Raw genomic sequence first — 15,031 nt, forward strand, 5'->3', positions numbered from 1 at the left:
AATGGGACTCAGAAGTACCACAAAGGTGAACAAACAATACATGATTGATTGTGAGAGGACAATGACCATTAATGTTAGAATCATATCCTTGTAACCTAATCTCCACACCTATCATAAAGGGGATGATTAACGACTCCAACCTGTAAACCAGAGAACGGTTCCAGACTGATGCTTATCAGCCTGTTGTTTATTCACGTTGAAATTACCGCCAACAATTCACCAAAGATCTTGGAACAGAAAGGTTGTTTTAAAGTGCTTCCTCTTAAAGGCCTACTCTTAGCCTAAATATGATATAAAGCCACAAAACTCTTAATCTTCTAACCATATTGAGGATGTTAGCAGCGTTTGCCCGTAAGTTAAAATAATTTTTATCTGTTCAGGTGTACTAATATCAGAGCGAGCATCTTTATTATTATTTATCTTTAAATCAAGGAAACGCAACCATCTTCATGACATGAATGTATTTTTTTTATTACATTTTGCATTTATTAAAGAGAAATTTTCTCGACAACATACATTTAAGCTGTGAATCAGATGTTAAGGAAGGAAGCAGTGTGACATCACAATATCTTACAGTTCAAAAGGAGTTGAGAGAGTGTCTCTGATGCATCTGTCAGTGTGTATATATATATATAGAGCAAGGGTGGAAGACAAAGGCACACACCACAGAGACTTACTGTCCACAGTAACCATGGATACCGCAGCCAGAGATACAGTCTGCACTATCGGGGTTCAAATGACCTCCCCTTTACTAAGCCTAGTCTCATGATGATGCACTCATTGCAATCGAACCCTACGTGCATCTGTGTACATGTCAGTTCAAATTAACACATACTATATATGCCTCAGACGTGGGGATGTTCTACACGTTCTTCTTGCATTGGCTGTGGATGATAAATAGTTGGCTTTTCTCCATTGTAAATCAAAATCTGCTCGAGATCAAGAAACTCCCCTATCTACATAATATACCAAGAGAGTGCTCTGTTCATTTGGAGAGACGTGATCAATAAAAATGAATATCAAAACAAATAAAAGAAGTGTCAAACATCAGATTGTTCAGTTAAACTCTCATTCACCTTGATAAAGGGAGTTAGTACAAATTAAATGACTTGAATCCTCCTGGAACATGTGTTTTTAAAAAGGTTAAATACATGAAACTCTTCTCTATCACAGGAACCAGCCTGCTTTTCACTGTCTAGAGTGTACACTAGGAACCAGGTGTCATATCAGCACAGTATGTTGCTGTGTTTCTCGTTCGTTAGTGTTAGATTATTGCTGTGCACCAGCAAGACCCAAAGTGGCTCTCTCAAGAACAAACATGATTCACTCCAATCAAACAGCAAAATAAAAGACAATACCAGGACTTATTGTATGAAGAAGAAAAAACCCATCACACACACACAACATCGTTGACACTGGCAGCACAACAAACGGGTTGCTTTAAGCGCATCATTGGCACAATCAGAAATGAACCACAAATAAGAATGTGGGGGTCTCCACCCCCGGTATATTTATAGGGACCAGAATTACAACAAGGACACCTACATTCTATATTTGCCTTTATCAAACCAGGGAAAGATGACATCAGAAAAATACCACAAAGAAACATAGTTAACAGCTAAAGAAATTGTCACTACTCAGGGTGTAAGGCACAAATGTACATGTGGAAGAGAAGCAGGCTATCAACAGATGTAATCCAGTCAGAGACCTGCATGACGCGCCTAGAGAAAATGGGACGTTTCAGAACCTGCCAAAATGGCCGCTCTCCACACCTGGCAGAGGGCCCAACATCCACACACTTCTCTTTTTCATGTGTGGACTTCCATGTTTTTTTCCCCCTTTGCACTTTACATGCAAGAATGAGGCTTGTTGGCACGCAGTGAGCCAGCAGCCAACCCGGGAGAGAGAGAAGTTACTGACTGCAAAGCCACAGTGCCGAACGTACGTAGATAGATGCCCATGTAGGAGTGATTTAGGGAGTGAGTTCCAGGAGTTGTGTGTTTTGTCTTTTTCTGACTGCTTTAACATGGGAGGTTCTGCTCCAACATGTAGGTTCCATCTAGCACAGTTAAATAAATATATCCTCCTCAGACAGAGGTCACATACAACTCAAGCTTCAAAAACCAAAGGACCTAGTGGACCTTTTGTGTCAAGAAAGTGGTACCGGCTCCAGTTGAATGACTTAAAATAATTTCACACTTGATTAATTCATATTAAAAGATTTTCTCTCTGAGCCTAAAAAGTCAGTATTTTCAAAAGCACTTATTAAAAATAAATACAACAAGCTATTAGTATTAACAGTCATGTGTTATTCAGTAACCAGTGCAGGAGATTCTCAGACCAAGGCTTTTTTAACCAGAACTTGATTGCTGTGTCCAGTTGCTGTAACACTGAGAGGCGTTTCACAGTTTTCCACGTAAACTTAAGCTGTCGCTCCAGTCGGAGCTCACTGTGCCCAAGTGCTTGCTGGGAGAACCCTCCAGTCCTCACTATACAATTGATCCACTTTTCTCCCGCTGTCTGCTTTTGGCAGTCGGTTAAGAAAACAAAACATCAGTCAAGTCATGGTGTTCAAATGTCCAACACAACCACGTCTTGAATGCTACAACGGTGACATGTTGCTTGTCAATGAAATGTTCATGAAAGTAATTTTCTTCTCAGTAGCAAGTGTTCTGTGTTTCTGAGGAACTGGGAGTCAACAGCCTGAGCTCAACAACAACAACAACCACCATTTGTAGAATATTTACATATATATATAAAAGAAAGATCTTTTAAAAGTGTGTTGCATTTGCTGTACATAGACCAAAGACTAAAGGAGATGCAATCGTGTTCCCTGTTTTGTTTTCTGAGCATGATGATTATGTGCAGGAGTCATTGGACTTGACGCTCGTCGAGAGGGACACTAAAGAGGGTTTAGGCGGGACGTCGGGCTTGAGGTGTTTGACCCCGGTCCGGGGCAACGAACCGTAAGAGCTTATGCTGGGTTGTCGGGAGAGGGACATCCCCTGGGAAGTCATGTGCATGGAGTCCACTCTCTGTGGGGCGGGGGGCGGCATCTCCACACGGTTAAAACTGGGGTTTCTGGACATGTGGGAGGAGTTGGATGAGTTGGTGTTGTGCTTTTTGAGGGCAGATCCTTTCTGGGCACTCATCGGGTAGCCTCGCTTGAACTCGTGGCCATAGACAGAGGAGTGGACCTCCAGCCGCTTGCCCATCTGCGGCACGGCGGGGGGGATGGTGAGGGAGGCCTCCCTCTGGGGCACGCGAGGCGGCAGCCCGTCGCTCTCCACCAGGTTAAGGCCGTGGCAGGGGCTCTTCAGGGCCTTGTACTCCAGCGTGGCCCCCTGGTCATCCATGCTCATCTGACTGAGGTCACTGCGGTGGGGCTGCTCCACGTACTCATGCTGGTAGGCCTTCTGGTGCTGGTGCTGAGGCAGCACCACCACACTGGGGATGTGGCCCGGGGAGGCCCTCAGAGCCAGGTCAGGGGAGATGACTGGGGAGCCCATGGGCGGCAGGTCCTTGGTGCAGGCGTTGATCAGGTTCTGGTTCCTCTCCCACTCGCGGCTTCCCCAGCTGGGCTTGCGCCTAGGCTGCATGGGGGTGGACTCTGGAGTGGGCATGCCGGCAAGGTCCAGGTGGTGCTGGTCGGCTTTGATCAGCATCTTGCCATTGGTGAGGCGGCCGTTGTGCATGAGCGGGGTGAGGATGGCCTCTGGGTGACCGTCCTTGACCCCGGTCTCAAACAGACCCGTCAGCTTGGTCACGCTGTTCATGGATCCCCTCCTATCGTGAACGTGGTCCTTGTCTTTACGCCTGGTCAGCTCAACATCTCGCCGCCGGTGGTCACACACACAGTACACGAGGATACCAGATAAGATGGCGCCCATGGCGAAGGCCAAGATGACAGCGATGGCCAGCAGTGTGACAGGGACCAGCTGGTCACGCCCCTTCTGGTAACTCTCACGAATAACCCCTGCAAAGACAAGGATTCATTTATTTCAAATATATGAGTGATCAATGACTTGAAAATCTAATGGTTTAAATTAACTGATGAATGAAGCACAAATAATCAGGAAACATTTGTCATATCCAATTTGTACTATTTGCAGCAATACTGTAGCCTACTGTCAGGACATGTTATCATTTTAAATCCAGCCTTACACTTGGCAAAAATGAGCTCATGGTTCCTACAATGAATTCAAAGATTAAACCTTGGCAGTTGAAATGAAAAAGATATATTAGATAAATGAACGCTCAAAAGGAAAGCTTTTTTTCCCTCGATGCAAATAGGACTCGTTTCATATGGCTACGATACAATCTCATATCAGAGAATAACAGTAAAAATCTCTGATTAAACCTCCAAATCAAAGGAGTCGTGTCATACATTTCTTATAGGCCACTTTCCAGGGCCAGCTGTAAAGAAGAAGAAAAAAGACAGGTGGTTGGTTTCCGGGCAACTAAAAGACAGGCGGTTGGTTTCTGGGCAACTAAAAGACAGGCGGTTGGTTTCCGGGCAACTAAAAGACAGGCGGTTGGTTTCTGGGCAACTAAAAGACAGGCGGTTGGTTTCCGGGCAACTAAAGTGATGATTCAATAAAAATGCAGCAAAAAATGATGACGAGCATCTTGGCAAAGGAAGGGAGAGAGAGAAGATATTGGATGGAATGAAACAACAGTAGGTTGTTTTTAATTAAATGGGCACAGCTCCGGCGTTTAGGAGGCCTCATCACTATAAACACAGACAGAAGTGATAACCTCCAGCTCCTTGAGAAATGTGTTATCTAATGCCCATCCAGAGTTACTAGAGTTACATAGAAATATACAGTCCTCACCAAGTACAGATGTATTATGCATGTATCACACAAGACCTATGCAGAGGTGGTGATGAGCTACTTTAAAGGGGAGGATTAGGCAGTTGGTTTCCATCAGACCTATGCAGAGATGGTGATGAGCTACTTTAAAGGGGAGGATTAGGCAGTTGGTTTCCATCAGACCTATGCAGAGATGGTGATGAGCTACTTTAAAGGGGACGATTAGGCAGTTGGTTTCCATCAGACCTATGCAGAGATGGTGATGAGCTACTTTAAAGGGGAGGATTAGGCAGTTGGTTTCCATCAGACCTATGCAGAGGTGGTGATGAGATACTTTAAAGGGGAGGATTAGGCAGTTGGTTTCCATCAGACCTATGCAGAGATGGTGATGAGCTACTTTAAAGGGGAGGATTAGGCAGTTGGTTTCCATCAGACCTATGCAGAGATGGTGATGAGCTACTTTAAAGGGGAGGATTAGGCAGTTGGTTTCCATCAGACCTATGCAGAGATGGTGATGAGCTACTTTAAAGGGGACGATTAGGCAGTTGGTTTCCATCAGACCTATGCAGAGATGGTGATGAGCTACTTTAAAGGGGAGGATTAGGCAGTTGGTTTCCATCAGACCTATGCAGAGATGGTGATGAGCTACTTTAAAGGGGACGATTAGGCAGTTGGTTTCCATCAGACCTATGCAGAGATGGTGATGAGCTACTTTAAAGGGGAGGATTAGGCAGTTGGTTTCCATCAGACCTATGCAGAGATGGTGATGAGCTACTTTAAAGGGGACGATTAGGCAGTTGGTTTCCATCAGACCTATGCAGAGATGGTGATGAGCTACTTTAAAGGGGAGGATTAGGCAGTTGGTTTCCATCAGACCTATGCAGAGATGGTGATGAGATACTTTAAAGGGGAGGATTAGGCAGTTGGTTTCCATCAGACCTATGCAGAGATGGTGATGAGCTACTTTAAAGGGGAGGATTAGGCAGTTGGTTTCCATCAGACCTATGCAGAGATGGTGATGAGCTACTTTAAAGGGGAGGATTAGGCAGTTGGTTTCCATCAGACCTATGCAGAGATGGTGATGAGCTACTTTAAAGGGGAGGATTAGGCAGTTGGTTTCCATCAGACCTATGCAGAGGTGGTGATGAGCTACTTTAAAGGGGAGGATTAGGCAGTTGGTTTCCATCAGACCTATGCAGAGATGGTGATGAGATACTTTAAAGGGGACGATTAGGCAGTTGGTTTCCATCAGACCTATGCAGAGATGGTGATGAGCTACTTTAAAGGGGAGGATTAGGCAGTTGGTTTCCATCAGACCTATGCAGAGATGGTGATGAGCTACTTTAAAGGGGAGGATTAGGCAGTTGGTTTCCATCAGACCTATGCAGAGATGGTGATGAGCTACTTTAAAGGGGAGGATTAGGCAGTTGGTTTCCATCAGACCTATGCAGAGATGGTGATGAGATACTTTAAAGGGGAGGATTAGGCAGTTGGTTTCCATCAGACCTATGCAGAGATGGTGATGAGATACTTTAAAGGGGAGGATTAGGCAGTTGGTTTCCATCAGACCTATGCAGAGATGGTGATGAGCTACTTTAAAGGGGAGGATTAGGCAGTTGGTTTCCATCAGACCTATGCAGAGATGGTATTGAGATACTTTAAAGGGGAGGATTAGGCAGTTGGTTTCCATCAGACCTATGCAGAGATGGTGATGAGATACTTTAAAGGGGAGGATTAGGCAGTTGGTTTCCATCAGACCTATGCAGAGATGGTGATGAGCTACTTTAAAGGGGAGGATTAGGCAGTTGGTTTCCATCAGACCTATGCAGAGGTGGTGATGAGCTACTTTAAAGGGGAGGATTAGGCAGTTGGTTTCCATCAGACCTATGCAGAGGTGGTGATGAGCTACTTTAAAGGGGAGGATTAGGCAGTTGGTTTCCATCAGACCTATGCAGAGGTGGTGATGAGATACTTTAAAGGGGAGGATTAGGCAGTTGGTTTCCATCAGACCTATGCAGAGGTGGTGATGAGCTATTTTAAAGGGGAGGATTAGGCAGTTGGTTTCCATCGGGTGTGCCGTACTACAGTATACTACTATACATACTGTACACAGTATGTCATATGTCATTAGGAGTACTATAAAGATCTGAATAATGTAATACCTGTATCCCAAATGCCACCCTATTCCCTATTTAGTGTGCTACATTTATCTATGGCCCTTGGGGCACTCTGTAGGTAATAGGGTGCCATTCAGGATTACAGTCCCAGTTTATGTTTCCAGCTTGGCCACGTCACTGTGGTGCTGGATGGAGAATCACGGTTCCCATAACACAGATAGACACTGATCTTTCGTGGAATGAAAAGGTGAGCCTGTTGAGTGTCTGTAAAACGAACATCTATAATCCTGCTTCATTCGTCCTAAAACTGGAATATAAAAGAAACAGCATTTTTCCTCATTCCGCCCAAATGAAGTGCTTATCAGTGGAGTTGTCTTACTGAATGATTTCTGTGAGGAGTAACAAGTTTTATCTAGTGTGTGGTATTAATTGATGACGTGTGTTATGCGGAGGCCTCTGATGACTAAATGACCTGCCTCCATGTGAAACATCTGTTTCTCATCTGAAGTTGGTAACATCAGAGAGTCTTTCATTTCTTCCACTTTCTTCTTGTTTCACACGCCTCAGCTGCCATTTGTAAGCTTTCAGCTTTCCCTTCTATGCCAGCACGGCACACTGTAATTTACTCCTGTGTTTTCTGTCAGTTATTGTCTTGTGACTGAAATTACATCCAGCTATAGGTTTTATTTAAAAAGTGTTGGACTGAAACGTTTGACTTTATACATAAATAAAAAAGGATTGAATGTATAACCAAACAGCACTTGAGGTTAGCAGCTCTAAAATATTTTGTGGAAAGAAATGTGTGCCGTACGCGAGTTGTTTTCTGGCAGTACTGGTCCCTTCCATTTCAAACCTTCTAGAACATAAATACATCAGTCTCTGTCTCGCTTGTTTTATTATGGGAGATCATGGACAACTTTGGTACAAAATCTTTGTGACATTGAATTTAAACACATTAATCATCCACAATGGTGCAGTTCAAATACTGGCAGGTGGATTTGAGTTGAGAACAACAAGTCAGAGGGGTTGAGCATGTCAGAGCTAAGCGTCCACTGTGGAGAAAAGAGAGCTATGGAGCTGGCCGACTGTCTTCTCCCAGGGGAAGAGGAAGGTTAATGCCTCTCTGAACCAACAGTGACTGGGTCTCCCTCAAACATAGCTCCCCTGCCTCTAGCAACTGGGGGGGGGGCTCCACAGACCTTTCATGTATGAAGTCAATTGTTTCTCAAATGAACTTCAAAGAGGGTGCAACAAAAGGACAACAGGCCTCAGACAAATCCAAAGACAGCAGGCTTTTAAATCAAGGTGGCTTCCCTCATTTGAAGGGCTCTTTCATCAAGTAAACAGATGTTCAACTTTTTAATACTTGGATGTTCTTGGTTGACATTGAGAATCCCAGAGTATCTAGGACAGCGTGTTGAGGCTTAACATTTAAAGAAAGCAATTTTAATTATTTGTTGCCTCGTAACGATGTTATCTTGTGTGAGGTAATAAACAGTGATTTATATCTTCCAGCTTTGACTCTTCTCAGACTGCAGAGTGAAAGGCCACCAGAATACATTTAATAGCCAACAATCTAATTTGAATTTCATACCTCCAAATGCTTGTGACACCGATATTTAATCCAGATTTCAGATATTCTTCCTTCGTGTCAAAAGAACCTAGCACTTCCTTGTAAATGAGAAACACTGTCATCAAGAGTGACAGAGATGTGTGAACATTCTCACAGACAGTCTTTAATCCGTGAAATTAGTGGATCCTAGTTGTTGCTTATACTGCCTGCTTGGTCTGGGAAGACTTTAAAGCCCCGTTTGCATCACAGTGAGTTTTTCTAGGGCTATAACCTCTGACTGGGGCTATAACCTCTGACTGGGGCTATAACCTCTGAGTGGAGCTATAACCTCTGACTAGGGCTATAATGTCTGACTGGGGCTATAACCTCTGAGTGGAGCTATAACCTCTGACTAGGGCTATAACCTCTGAGTGGAGCTATAACCTCTGACTGGGGCTATAACCTCTGACTGGGGCTATAACCTCTGACTGGGGCTATAACCTCTGAGTGGAGCTATAACCTCTGAGTGGAGCTATAACCTCTGACCAGGGCTATAACCTCTGACCGGGGCTATAACCTCTGAGTGGGGCGATAACCTCTGACTGGGGCTATAACCTCTGACTGGGGCTATAACCTCTGACTAGGGCTATAACCTCTGACTAGGGCTATAACCTCTGACTAGGGCTATAACCTCTGACTGGGGCTTTAACCTCTGAGTGGGGCTATAACCTCTGACTGGGGCTATAACCTCTGACTGGAGCTATAACCTCTGACTAGGGCTATAACCTCTGACCAGGGCTATAACCTCTGACTAGGGCTATAACCTCTGACTAGGGCTATAACCTCTGACTAGGGCTATAACCTCTGACTGGGGCTTTAACCTCTGACTAGGGCTATAACCTCTGACTAGGGCTATAACCTCTGACTAGGGCTATAACCTCTGACTGGGGCTTTAACCTCTGAGTGGGGCTATAACCTCTGACTGGGGCTATAACCTCTGACTGGAGCTATAACCTCTGACTAGGGCTATAACCTCTGACCAGGGCTATAACCTCTGACTAGGGCTATAACCTCTGACTAGGGCTATAACCTCTGACTAGGGCTATAACCTCTGACTGGGGCTTTAACCTCTGACTAGGGCTATAACCTCTGACTAGGGCTATAACCTCTGACTAGGGCTATAACCTCTGACTGGGGCTTTAACCTCTGAGTGGAGCTATAACCTCTGAGTGGGGCTATAACCTCTGACTGGGGCTATAACCTCTGACTGGGGCTATAACCTCTGACTGGAGCTATAACCTCTGACTAGGGCTATAACCTCTGACCAGGGCTATAACCTCTGACTAGGGCTATAACCTCTGACTAGGGCTATAACCTCTGACTAGGGCTATAACCTCTGACTGGGGCTTTAACCTCTGAGTGGGGTGATAACCTCTGAGTGGGGTGATAACCTCTGACTGGGGCTTTAAACTCTGACCAGGGCTATAACCTCTGACTAGGGCTATAACCTCTGACTGGGGCTTTAGCCTCTGAGTGGGGCTATAACCTCTGACCAGGGCTATAACCTCTGACCAGGGCTATAACCTCTGACCAGGGCTATAACCTCTGACCAGGGCTATAACCTCTGACTAGGGTTATAACCTCTGACTAGGGCTATAACCTCTGACTAGGGCTTTAACCTCTGACTAGGGCTTTAACCTCTGACTGGGGGCTTTAGCCTCTGACTAGGGCTATAACCTCTGACTAGGGCTATAACCTCTGACTAGGGCTATAACCTCTGACTAGGGCTATAACCTCTGACTGGGCTATAACCTCTGACTGGGGCTATAACCTCTGACTGGGGCTTTAGCCTCTGAGTGGGGCTATAACCTCTGACTGGGGCTATAACCTCTGACTGGGGCTATAACGTCTGAGTGGGGCTATAACCTCTGAGTGGAGCTTTAACCTCTGAGTGGAGCTTTAACCTCTGAGTGGAGCTTTAACCTCTGACTGGGGCTATAACCTCTGCCTGGGGCTTTAACCTCTGAGTGGGGCTTTAACCTCTGACTGGGGCTATAACCTCTGAGTGGAGCTATAACCTCTGACTGGAGCTATAACCTCTGACTAGGGCTATAACCTCTGACTGGGGCTTTAACCTCTGACTGGGGCTATAACCTCTGAGTGGGGCGATAACCTCTGAGTGGGGTGATAACCTCTGAGTGGGGTGATAACCTCTGACTGGGGCTATAACCTCTGACTGGGGCTATAACCTCTGACTGGGGCTTTAACCTCTGACTGGGGCTATAACCTCTGAGTGGAGCTATAACCTCTGACTGGAGCTATAACCTCTGACTAGGGCTATAACCTCTGACTGGGGCTTTAACCTCTGACTGGGGCTTTAACCTCTGACTGGGGCTTTAACCTCTGACTGGGGCTTTAACCTCTGACTGGGGCTTTAACCTCTGACTGGGGCTTTAACCTCTGACTGGGGCTTTAACCTCTGACTAGGGCTATAACCTCTAACTGGGGCTATAACCTCTAACTGGGGCTATAACCTCTGACTAGGGCTATAACCTCTGACTAGGGCTATAACCTCTGACTAGGGCTATAATCTCTGACTAGGGCTTTAACCTCTGACTGGGGGCTTTAGCCTCTGAGTGGGGCTATAACCTCTGACTGGAGCTATAACCTCTGACTAGGGCTATAACCTCTGACTAGGGCTATAACCTCTGACTGGGGCTTTAACCTCTGACTAGGGCTATAACCTCTGACTAGGGCTATAACCTCTGAGTGGAGCTATAACCTCTGACTGGGGCTATAACCTCTGACTGGAGCTATAACCTCTGACTAGGGCTATAACCTCTGACTAGGGCTATAACCTCTGACTAGGGCTATAACCTCTGACTAGGGCTATAACCTCTGACTGGGGCTTTAACCTCTGACTAGGGCTATAACCTCTGACTAGGGCTATAACCTCTGACTAGGGCTATAACCTCTGACTGGGGCTTTAACCTCTGAGTGGAGCTATAACCTCTGAGTGGAGCTATAACCTCTGAGTGGGGCTATAACCTCTGACTGGGGCTATAACCTCTGACTGGGGCTATAACCTCTGACTGGAGCTATAACCTCTGACTAGGGCTATAACCTCTGACCAGGGCTATAACCTCTGACTAGTGCTATAACCTCTGACTAGGGCTATAACCTCTGATAACCTCTGACTAGGGACGTGGGATAACCTCTGACTGGGGCTTTAAACTAACTATAACCTCTGACTAGGGCTATAACCTCTGACTAGGGCTATAACCTCTGACTAGGGCTATAACCTCTGACTGGGGCTTTAACCTCTGACTGGGGCTTTAACCTCTGACTGGGGCTTTAACCTCTGAGTGGGGCTATAACCTCTGACTAGGGCTTTAACCTCTGACTAGGGCTTTAACCTCTGACTGGGGCTTTAGCCTCTGAGTGGGGCTATAACCTCTGACCAGGGCTATAACCTCTGACTGGGGCTATAACCTCTGACTAGGGTTATAACCTCTGACTAGGGCTATAACCTCTGACTAGGGCTTTAACCTCTGACTGGGGGCTTTAGCCTCTGACTAGGGCTATAACCTCTGACTAGGGCTATAACCTCTGACTGGAGCTATAACCTCTGACTAGGGCTATAACCTCTGACTGGGGCTTTAGCCTCTGAGTGGAGCTTTAACCTCTGACTGGGGCTATAACCTCTGCCTGGGGCTTTAACCTCTGAGTGGGGCGATAACCTCTGAGTGGGGTGATAACCTCTGAGTGGGGTGATAACCTCTGACTGGGGCTATAACCTCTGACTGGGGCTATAACCTCTGACTGGGGCTTTAACCTCTGACTGGGGCTTTAACCTCTGAGTGGAGCTATAACCTCTGACTGGAGCTATAACCTCTGACTAGGGCTATAACCTCTGACTGGGGCTTTAACCTCTGACTGGGGCTTTAACCTCTGACTGGGGCTTTAACCTCTAACTGGGGCTATAACCTCTAACTGGGGCTATAACCTCTAACTGGGGCTATAACCTCTGACTAGGGCTATAACCTCTGACTAGGGCTATAACCTCTGACTAGGGCTATAATCTCTGACTAGGGCTTTAACCTCTGACTGGGGGCTTTAGCCTCTGAGTGGGGCTATAACCTCTGACTAGGGCTATAACCTCTGACTGGAGCTATAACCTCTGACTAGGGCTATAACCTCTGACTGGGGCTTTAGCCTCTGAGTGGGGCTATAACCTCTGACTGGGGCTATAACCTCTGACTGGGGCTATAACGTCTGAGTGGGGCTATAACCTCTGACTGGGGCTATAACCTCTGAGTGGAGCTTTAACCTCTGACTGGGGCTATAACCTCTGCGTGGGGCGATAACCTCTGAGTGGGGCGATAACCTCTGAGTGGGGTGATAACCTCTGAGTGGGGTGATAACCTCTGACTGGGGCTATAACCTCTGACTGGGGCTATAACCTCTGACTGGGGCTATAACCTCTGACTGGGGCTTTAACCTCTGACTGGGGCTATAACCTCTGAGTGGAGCTATAACCTCTGACTGGAGCTATAACCTCTGACTAGGGCTATAACCTCTGACTGGGGCTTTAACCTCTGACTGGGGCTTTAACCTCTGACTGGGGCTTTAACCTCTGACTGGGGCTTTAACCTCTGACTGGGGCTTTAACCTCTAACTGGGGCTATAACCTCTGACTGGGGCTTTAACCTCTGAGTGGGGCTTTAACCTCTGAGTGGGGCTATAACCTCTGACTGGAGCTTTAACCTTTGACTGGGGCTTTAGCCTCTGAGTGGAGCTATAACCTCTGACTAGAGCTATAACCTCTGACTAGGGCTATAACCTCTGACTGGGGCTTTAGCCTCTGACTGGGGCTTTAACCTCTGATTGGGGTGATAATCTCTGAGTGGAGCTATAACCTCTGGCTAGGGCTATAACCTCTTACTGGGGCTTTAGCCTCTGAGTCGAGCTATAACCTCTGACCAGGGCTATAACCTCTGACTAGGGCTATAACCTCTGACTAGGGCTATAACCTCTGACTGGGGCTTTAACCTCTGACTGGGGCTTTAACCTCTGACTGGGGCTATAACCTCTGACTGGGGCTTTAACCTCTGACTGGGGCTTTAGCCTCTGAGTGGAGCTATAACCTCTGACTGGGGCTTTAACCTCTGACTGGGGGCTTTAGCCTCTGAGTGGGGCTATAACCTCTGACTGGGGCTATAACCTCTGACTGGGGCTATAACCTCTGACTGGGGCTATAACCTCTGACTGGGGCTATAACCTCTGACTGGGGCTATAACCTCTGACTGGGGCTTTAACCTCTGACTGGGGCTATAACCTCTGACTAGGGCTATAACCTCTGACTGGGGCTTTAACCTCTGACTGGGGCTTTAACCTCTGACTGGGGCTATAACCTCTGACTGGGGCTTTAACCTCTGACTGGGGCTTTAACCTCTGACTGGGGCTTTAGCCTCTGAGTGGAGCTATAACCTCTGACTGGGGCTATAGCCTCTGACTGGGGCTTTAACCTCTGAGTGGGGCTATAACCTCTGACTAGGGCTATAACCTCTGAGTGGGGCTTTAACCTCTGACTGGGGGCTTTAGCCTCTGAGTGGGGCTATAACCTCTGACTAGGGCTATAACCTCTGACTGGGGCTATAACCTCTGACTGGGGCTATAACCTCTGACTGGGGCTATAACCTCTGACTGGGGCTTTAACCTCTGACTGGGGCTTTAACCTCTGATTGGGGTGATAACCTCTGAGTGGGGCTATAGCATACACAGGCATTGTCTGAAAAGGATAAAATCTCAATCACATTGAAATGCGTTCAGTGATGTGTCCCTACCACATGCTGAAAAACTAACGGCTCTATTCAGTCTGTATTGTCAAAAGTGCTACAGATTTTGCGATAGAAATGTTTTGGTCATTTTGAATTGAGTTGCCATATGCAGCGTTCACAGTTAATGCCGCCTCTGCCAACGTGGGAACATTGCCTTAAATTTCAATTGGGCTTTTTGCGCCGAATTTCCACGATACAGTTTGAATAAAGCCCTAAATGGTGCTAACACAAAACACAATATGGACCCAGCTGACTGGAAGGGAGGATGAATGGAAATGCCTTGAGGTTACATCTTGGAGAGAACCAGCCTTGGAGAGAACCCCATTTTTGTGTTCAAAGATTGTGGTCGTCTTTTCAACTTGGAGGACGAGGTAGACCATCACTCAGAGGAAGCTATGTGCCTCAGAGAAAAGCAATCTCTGTGTTCAAAGATCATGGTTGTGGTCATGGTCGTCTTCTCAAGGCAGACCATCATTAACTGTAGCTATAGCTACAGTGGGTATCAGAAGTATTTACCCACCTTGGATTTGATCACATTTTGTTGCATTACAAAATAGGATTGAAATAGATTTAACTGTGATTGTTTGTCATTGATCTAGACAAAATACTACATAATGTAAACGTGAAAATGTTTTGACAAATGTAATAACTATAATATAGTTGTTGCATAATATCACCCCCTTTGTTTAGGCAAGCCTAAATTAGTTC

At 46.2% G+C, this 15,031-nt stretch overlaps 1 protein-coding gene across 3 annotated transcripts in view; it reads right to left on the reverse strand.

Annotated features, from left to right (window-relative positions):
• Positions 1-450: 450 nt before the first annotated feature.
• The window catches only part of LOC115111272 (semaphorin-6A), a 101,813-nt gene continuing 87,232 nt past the window's right edge, over positions 451-15,031 (reverse strand). For all 3 annotated transcript variants that reach the window (XM_029637153.2, XM_029637152.2, XM_029637151.2), the window contains one exon: positions 451-3,976. In XM_029637153.2, coding sequence (XP_029493013.1) covers positions 2,859-3,976 — 1,118 coding nt within the window. In that variant the 3' untranslated portion in view covers positions 451-2,858. The remainder of the gene's footprint in view (positions 3,977-15,031) is intronic.

This window comes from Oncorhynchus nerka, linkage group LG27 (genome assembly GCF_034236695.1).
Source record: "Oncorhynchus nerka isolate Pitt River linkage group LG27, Oner_Uvic_2.0, whole genome shotgun sequence".
Lineage (NCBI taxonomy): Eukaryota > Metazoa > Chordata > Actinopteri > Salmoniformes > Salmonidae > Oncorhynchus > Oncorhynchus nerka.